Here is a 7,614-nt window from a genome sequence, read left to right on the forward strand (position 1 = left end):
GATTTAATCAAGTGTTTCTTATTAAAAAGGGGACGAAGAGAGTATATACATTACTCTTTTTGGTTTGGCACTCTCCAAATGTATTCCCTTCTATTTTTATTCTAAAAACTCATAAAATTTTAAATAAATTAAGAAATTGAATAATATCAGTTAATATTTTTAAAATTTTAAAGTTATCCTCAATGAACTTCATTACTTAGAAGATATTGTTCACTATTTAATTAATAAGCTGTTTAATTGGTTAAAAAACATCAAAGCAAAAGACATTTAAGGGAAAAAAATTAATGCTTTACACACAAAAATCTCATGATGAAACCCAAGGTCATTACAATATAGGAAAAATTACAATAAAGTCTTAAGAAAGAAAAACAATTACAAAACAATTTTCAAAAATTTGCTATTTCCTATTCTAAAACTTTTTATTAAAACTTTTTAGTCATTATTTTTTTTTCCCTAGATCTCATTGTAATTCCCCTTATAATATAAACCAAAAGTATATTGTTTACAGAAAAACACTCTCATGATTAAGAGTTTAGAATCATGATTCATCAAGCATGCATCTGACAATCCACTAAGGCTTTTACATGCTCAAAACTCCCCTAGACAAGGTGGTTCATATTTACATAATTCTAAATATAAAATCTCAATTCACTTTGTCTCTTAAATTTATAATTTATTTTCTAAAACATCCTTATTAATTACACATATTAAGTAGTTTCTATCTAAGGTACTCATGATTAAAAGGATACATTAAAGAATTCTACTCATTTTTATTACAAATAACTAACTTAACTAATTTTCTTAATCTATTCAAATTAGTTAAGTAACTCTAATATTAAAAACCAGAAGTACTACTATTATAGTGATTTGCAAGTGTTGCCTCTTGAATTTTTGTTATGCTGCTCTATCTGGTTTATATAAATCGTGATGGGTTAAGCATAAGTTGCTATTTTTTAATCTTATCAATCATGTAGCCGATGATTGCATCTCTGATGTTCTGCAAGTAAAGTTGATAACTTTACCTCTCTCTCACACACACACAAATAAACACAAAAGAAAACCAGAAAACAGAGAGAGAGAAAAATTGAACAAGTGTTGATTTCTGCTCTTCCTCGCACTATTATCAGCATCAGCAGGCACACAATACAAAGTGCAATAATAACCCTATAATCCTTAGCTCCTACCTGCATAGTCATGGCATCACCAAAACAAACTTTAGCCCAAAGCACAGTGTTGCTCATAATGGAACTACTTTGTTTGAGAATCACCATCCAAATTATTGATTTCCCAAGCAGTCATCATTCCACCTCTTTAGATGGTTGGACTGGACTTATGAAGCCAACTTTTGGAACTACATCTTCCACCTACACAACCAGAACATCACCCAAATCAGTATGCAAAGATGGGGAATGAATCATCTGATTAAGGATTTATAAAGTTTTCTGAAATTTGATGAATTTTTGTTTTTTTTTTTAATGAAAATCTCGCCTTTCTGGATTAGGTAATTTTCAGAAGATTTCACAGATCTTTCCTTCAGAGAATTCGTGCTACTAGAATGTCAACTCTGAGAAGTTATGCCATCCCATGGTCAATTACAAAAATATTACACGGGCCGAAATTATAGATTTCAGTAGGATAGAGTTTGAATGATTTCTGCTTGACTCCATAGAATACATCATTATTCTTAAACAAGCATGATCCAACATAACAATAATTTTTAAATTGAGCATGCTAATATGCAGCATTTTCGCTTAAAATGTACACGGCGGCATATCAATTTGATACACTTACAGAAAGCTCAAAGATACATGCTAAATATCTATATGCTAATTGCAAATTATTTGACAGAAGTTTACTGAAAGATTTTCAAATCCAAAACATACCTCCTCCTACAGAAGACAGGTACAACTAAGGTTAATAAACTTTCCCAAGTATTATGGTATATGATCAAGCAGTTAAGAAATTATAAAGGGACTTAGCCACAGGACCGAGAAAAGATGAAGCTCAAGTTAAGGAGATTAAACCAAATGTAGATTGAATAATTCATATCAAATGCCCAGCCCTGATAATATGAGGCTCCACATACACTTTGAATGGGTCTTTCAATCACACAATGTCATACAAAATACAGGTCAAGATATCTGCAATATTCACAAGTCTTGAATAGTGCGACTCCCGTTCCCAAAAGAAAAAATAGTGCGACTCCTTTCAAACTCCATATAAATGCATATGGCTCGCTTTAATTATATATACAGAGCAAAAATAAGACAGCAACCAAGTCATTCTCCTCATATATGCGGATAAAGATCTTAAACCACTTAAGATTGCCTGTTGCAGATAGTTTATAAATATTTCAAATTCTCTTTATTGAAAATTATGCAATAAACGTGCTCACATTCAGCATTTCTTCATTTTCCTCAATATCTGAGACTAAGGTCAATGTCGTTCGTGGAAAAGGATCAAGGCATATAATGATACTTAGGCATCAAAAGGTCTCCCCTTTAACAAAAGAACGCATTCCTACTGTAAATCACTAAATCTAGCCGATCTTTTTTTCACTAAAAAAGATTATCCAAAAAAAGATCAACGCCCCTTTGTCCTGCAAAACCCTTTGAACCATATACGGAGAAGATGCTATGAATCCAGTGGCTGAACTGAATTCTAATCTGAGACCCAAACAATTTTTTGTAAAGTTACAAATTTGCAGCATGTCATTCGTGTAAATTATACCGAGTATTGCCACTCAGATGAAATCACGGCCCATTTGGTTACATACACAAATATATATATATATATATATATATATTGACACACATTAAGAGAAAGAAAACAGAAAGGAATGGAATCAAATAGAAACGAATGTACTGATCCTAAATTGTGTTTGATATGATATAAATATATATTTTTTATTTTTATATATTTAATTAAATGAAACAAGAACAAAATACCAAAACACTGCATAAAATTTGTACAAACTTTTTACATTTTCCTCTCCCCTAGTTGCCTCAGAAAAATTTCCCACCCAAATGGAAAATAAATCCCCACTTGATATGGAAGGAGACGCCCAAGTTGTAATTTCTGTGCCGAAATACAATGTCATCCTTGAAGTGAAAAGTAGATCCCCACCTACTGCAGAGAAGCTATGAAAGTGACTCTATTGGGAATATCTATTTCTGATACTCAAGTTGCACTTCATGTGAGAGAAAGAAAAACATAAATTCCCATCATTCTCTACCATTCCTTGTGCTGTCAAGAGATAACAATCGGAAAACCAAACTTTCAAACTTACGGGATTCCTCTTATTTCTGGTCGTTAAGGGCCCATCTTTTGCAACTGAAAACTCCTTTATTTATCTCTTAACAGGGTTTAAATAACTGAATGGGTTTCCCTAGATGGAGAGCTACTGTCATATCTGATAATATAACTTCTGTCATTATACGTTATAATGGCCTCATCACCATCCCAAGATACTTGTAATTTCATGCTCGATATGTAAGATTTCATCTTAACAGCTCAGGAAATGGTAGGTAGCCTAGTTTTCACCAGCATTGCCTCAGCAAAATTCTTTTTGTAGACTTCAGTAGGCTTTTCAGAATCTTAGACAAACCCTTCCTCTCAAACCTTTAGGAAATCCCAAAACCAACTCGTTGGAGCTTTCCCTAGCCATCTCACACCCTCAAAGCCAGAATAACCTTCTACAAAATTAGTCTACTTTGACACGATATTCCAATAAGGTTGGAACACTAGGACTATGTTTGGTAGGGGGGAAAGGGAGCTAGGAAACCAGAAAGGATGAGTGAAGGCTCATTTTGACATGATTGGCAGGTGTGACAAATCTTTCCTGAGAAACTCAGCTTCCATCATTCAAGGGAAGGAGCATTCCTCTAACAAAGTTGAGGAAAAGCCCATTATTTCTGGGAACCAAGATTAGTGACAATATTGCCCTTCGTAGTTCAACATCATCACCTGCGTTGTCATCATTGAACATGGTCTTCTAAATATATTGTCATTGTTCTCTTCTCTTACTCCCTTCTTGTTTCCCTTTTCTTTTCTAATCCTTATCAGTGGGTTCAAAGACAAAGACACCATGGTGAATGGAATGGTTGTATTCATGTGTGGATTAAAAAAGGCATGCTGAAATCTGGGCATAAAAAATCCTCTTTTTTTTTACAGCTTTATTGATTATTTTTGAGCAAAACAAAACCTCTAATCATCAAGCAGATTATTATTATGCTGCCCATTTTATTAATCTACATAGATTGATTTCTTCCCATGATACAGAATGAGGAAACAATGAAAGAGTCATCAAATGCCTCTGCTGTGCACTCCTCTTGCGGAGTTGAGGGCCATTTGTGTTTTTTCTCGCTTTTATTTCCTTTCCTATTATGACCTCTCTTTCCATACCAAACAAGCTTATGTGCCCAGAAAATCCATCCAAGCAAAGCATATTACCTTTCCCTTTCCACTTCCCATTCCCATAAACTTAAGATCAGACGCTACATTATCCTCATAACCTACCTTAATTTCCTCCATAAGGATCTCTAACGAGCATCAATTGCCGCATAGTCATAATACATCCCCCACTAAAGACGAGTAGACAGGGATAAAGAGCGCCCTTGCCAAACTCCTTGCCCATGAACCCATAATCAAAGTAAGCTTCATTAAACACGACGTAATACCCAAATAGCCATTCTCCATGCCCTGCAAATTGGCCTAGGTATCTTGAATTTATCAATCCAACCAGTTTTAGATTTTGGTATAAATATTCATATTAGAGTAGTTTACACTAAAGAAATGAGTCTATATATATTAGATGGGACATTCAAGGAAAACCACACAAGCACAGTAGACTATATAAATATCTTTGACCTTCATTCTACAAAGTTATCAATTTTTAGGACGGTCTTTGCCACCATATGATTGATTTCATTGGCATAATTGGAATCATAAGCATTTATAGACCTATCATGTTAACGCATCCAAACTGGCAGTTTAGAAAGTGGTTAATCAATAATGGATCCTTAGATTTAACTAGTTGGTTTTATCGCCAAGGATTTCACTTACAAAACCAATACCATGAAAAGAGATATTAAGACTATAGACAGCTCTGTACCTTATAAATTCACCAAAATCAGATATTTAACCTCTCTTGTGCTCTTCCTTGTTGCTTCTGTCATAAAGGCACAAATTGTGAATGAGATCAAATTTGCCATTGCATTTCCACATCAGGTTTACAAAATGTTCTTCAGCACTTAAAATGTACTACAACTCAGCTTAGCATCTACCAACAGGTATGTCCTCATGAAATGGTCACAGCCAGCGAAGTAGGGAACTGGTGCATTATTTCATGGAATTTTCCTACACGGAATTATGTATATACAACGTACCAAAACAGATATCAATGCATGTGGAGATGGTAAATAACTCCAGCTGAGTTAGATAAGTTATTCCAAGTTAGCATCACGTATAAACTATTTTTGCTTCTCATGTAACATATGATGATGATGATGATAAATGTTGAACTATAACAAATTTCAGGATGCCGTCACAAGATCTACAAAAACGCTTAAATATGTTCATAACGATGGGTTTTTTGGAGGGAGGGGAGGGACATCGTTTAGGGTTCAACAAGTACCTTAAGGTGTTCCACCTTGAAATCTTTAGTTGGAGAACCACTGAAAAGTGAGGTTATGATCTTGTCAGGAATGGTGAAGGAGCTGGGTCCATGTGGCACTTTAACTTTTAAAACCTTCATTCTACTAAAAAGAGAAGGGCAGCGCAGAACATCAGGAAACTTGGAAAGCATCTGCACAATCAAAGAGCAAGAATTCCACCATACCACAAACAAACAAAAAATCAGACCATTAAAAAGAAAAAAAAAGGACGTGAGCAGAGCATGTTACACTCACAGTTAAAGTTTCAAAAGATAACCCCACAATCTCTGCACCACCAATTGCCCGAAGCATTTCAATCAAATGAGAAACGAACTTTCTTTTTGCCAATCCCTCGTTACCAAATAGATAATCAGCTAGAACAGCATCAACATCCACACTCTCAATGAAGGGAAGTGCAGGAATGGAGAACTCGAGGATGTGGGACTCAACAAATTTGAAAGATGCTATTTTTGTTGAAGTGAGAACAATCTTACAGTGTGGATTAAGATTTCGAACATGTTCCATCCTTGATATAGTCAAGTTCGTGAGCTGAGGTGCAGAAATTTCAAAACTTTTAACTCTAGACGGAATTCGACAATCACTTATCACCAAATTTTTCAAATTGAAACAACATTGAAAAGGATCCAAGGTACCTTCCCCATCCAATATAAAGGAGCATTTCACAAGATGCAAACTAGTCAAGGTATGAAAATCCAAATTTGTGTTGGGCGGAATAATTATTTCAAGCAATTCAAGGGTTTTCAAGGATTGGCAATAGAAAAGCCGGGGCAATTCATCCACAATGCGAGGAAAATGGAAGCTCAAATGTTGAACCCCATGATCGACAACATGATCGATGACCCTCTTCACAAGAGGCTCAAACAAATCATGGCTATCTATGCACATTTGAATTGAAGAGTAGATGGGGTTAGATATGTCGAACCAGAACTTGCAAATGTTGCTAGAGGCGTCCTTGCGAGAAAGAACAGAGAGGACGAAATCGGAGAAGGAAGAGTAATAACGGAAGGACTCACTATCGATGCTGAGAACGGGAAGGGAAACCCAGAGGTACCTCAATCTCTTGCACACAACACTAGTTTGAACTGCCATCTTCGTATCGAGAAAGGAGAGAATGTGTTGAAGAATTTCATCGGGGAGACTAGTGAGCTTGTCCTCCATCATCATCCTCTCTGCTTTGCCCACTTCTGGGCTCTCAATTAATCCCATCGTAGCCATTACCCAACTCAGGTTTGATGTTCCATCTCCGATCACGGAATTTGAATATGACCTAAAAAATATTCGGCTAGACCCAAGACGTTTCGCGTCTCGCAGGAGATGAACTGTCCTGTGATTAACTCCTTCCAAGAAGAAGTGATTGATTGATTGATTAATTATACACGAAAGGGATAAAATCCAGCTTAGATTAACTGCATAGTGGCTTCCAACCCTTTTTTTTTTTGTCAGAACATTCTACCCTCATCCATTAATTTATATTTTTTATTTATATGTTATATAAATTAATTTACATTTAAATTTAAATTGTATAATTTATTGAAATTCATTCTCATCCCAACATATTAATATGTGCAAGTAAATCATCGAGGTAATAATGATTTTTATTTGGAATTAATATAATAATATGTTTTAAAAATAAAATATCATATAAATTATGAAGACAAGATAATCAGGAAATTTTTGTTTTTATCTTAAATTATTTTGTATTGTGAAACAATTGAGGGATTTAATTTTATAATTTTTTCTGATGAACATTAATAAAATATTACACAAAATAATTAATATTTAACTACTATCAAAAGCCCCCAACTTAAAGAGAAGCCAAAAAAAAAAGGAGAAGAGAAGAGAGGAGGTTTTGGCTCCCCTCCAACTAAACATTACAACAATAACATATTTTATACCCGGTTTTTCATATACGAGTTGTATAATTAATTTAAAGATATTA

At 34.6% G+C, this 7,614-nt stretch overlaps 1 protein-coding gene across 3 annotated transcripts; it reads right to left on the reverse strand.

Moving 5' to 3' along the window:
- Positions 1 to 928: 928 nt before the first annotated feature.
- Positions 929 to 6,986, reverse strand: LOC114748132 (F-box/LRR-repeat protein 25). 3 transcript variants are annotated; one of them, XM_028936483.1, is made up of 4 exons: positions 5,910 to 6,985; positions 5,636 to 5,806; positions 5,114 to 5,170; positions 929 to 1,364 (listed from the first exon to the last, which is right to left on the reverse strand). In XM_028936483.1, exons 1-3 carry the CDS (start codon positions 6,888 to 6,890, stop codon positions 5,132 to 5,134), a joined length of 1,191 nt encoding a protein of 396 aa, XP_028792316.1. In that variant the 5' UTR covers positions 6,891 to 6,985; the 3' UTR covers positions 929 to 1,364; positions 5,114 to 5,131. The 3 variants fall into 3 exon arrangements, with proteins under 3 accessions (XP_028792316.1, XP_028792317.1, XP_028792318.1); XM_028936484.1 differs by lacking the exon at positions 929 to 1,364 and adding an exon at positions 4,228 to 4,701 and having other exon boundaries at positions 5,910 to 6,986; XM_028936485.1 differs by lacking the exon at positions 929 to 1,364 and adding an exon at positions 4,228 to 4,713 and having other exon boundaries at positions 5,910 to 6,986.
- Between the last annotated feature and the right edge of the window lie 628 nt (positions 6,987 to 7,614).

The sequence above is a fragment of the Neltuma alba genome, unplaced genomic scaffold (genome assembly GCF_004799145.2).
Source record: "Neltuma alba isolate B1F8T4 unplaced genomic scaffold, ASM479914v2 tig00005621_pilon, whole genome shotgun sequence".
Taxonomy (NCBI): domain Eukaryota; kingdom Viridiplantae; phylum Streptophyta; class Magnoliopsida; order Fabales; family Fabaceae; genus Neltuma; species Neltuma alba.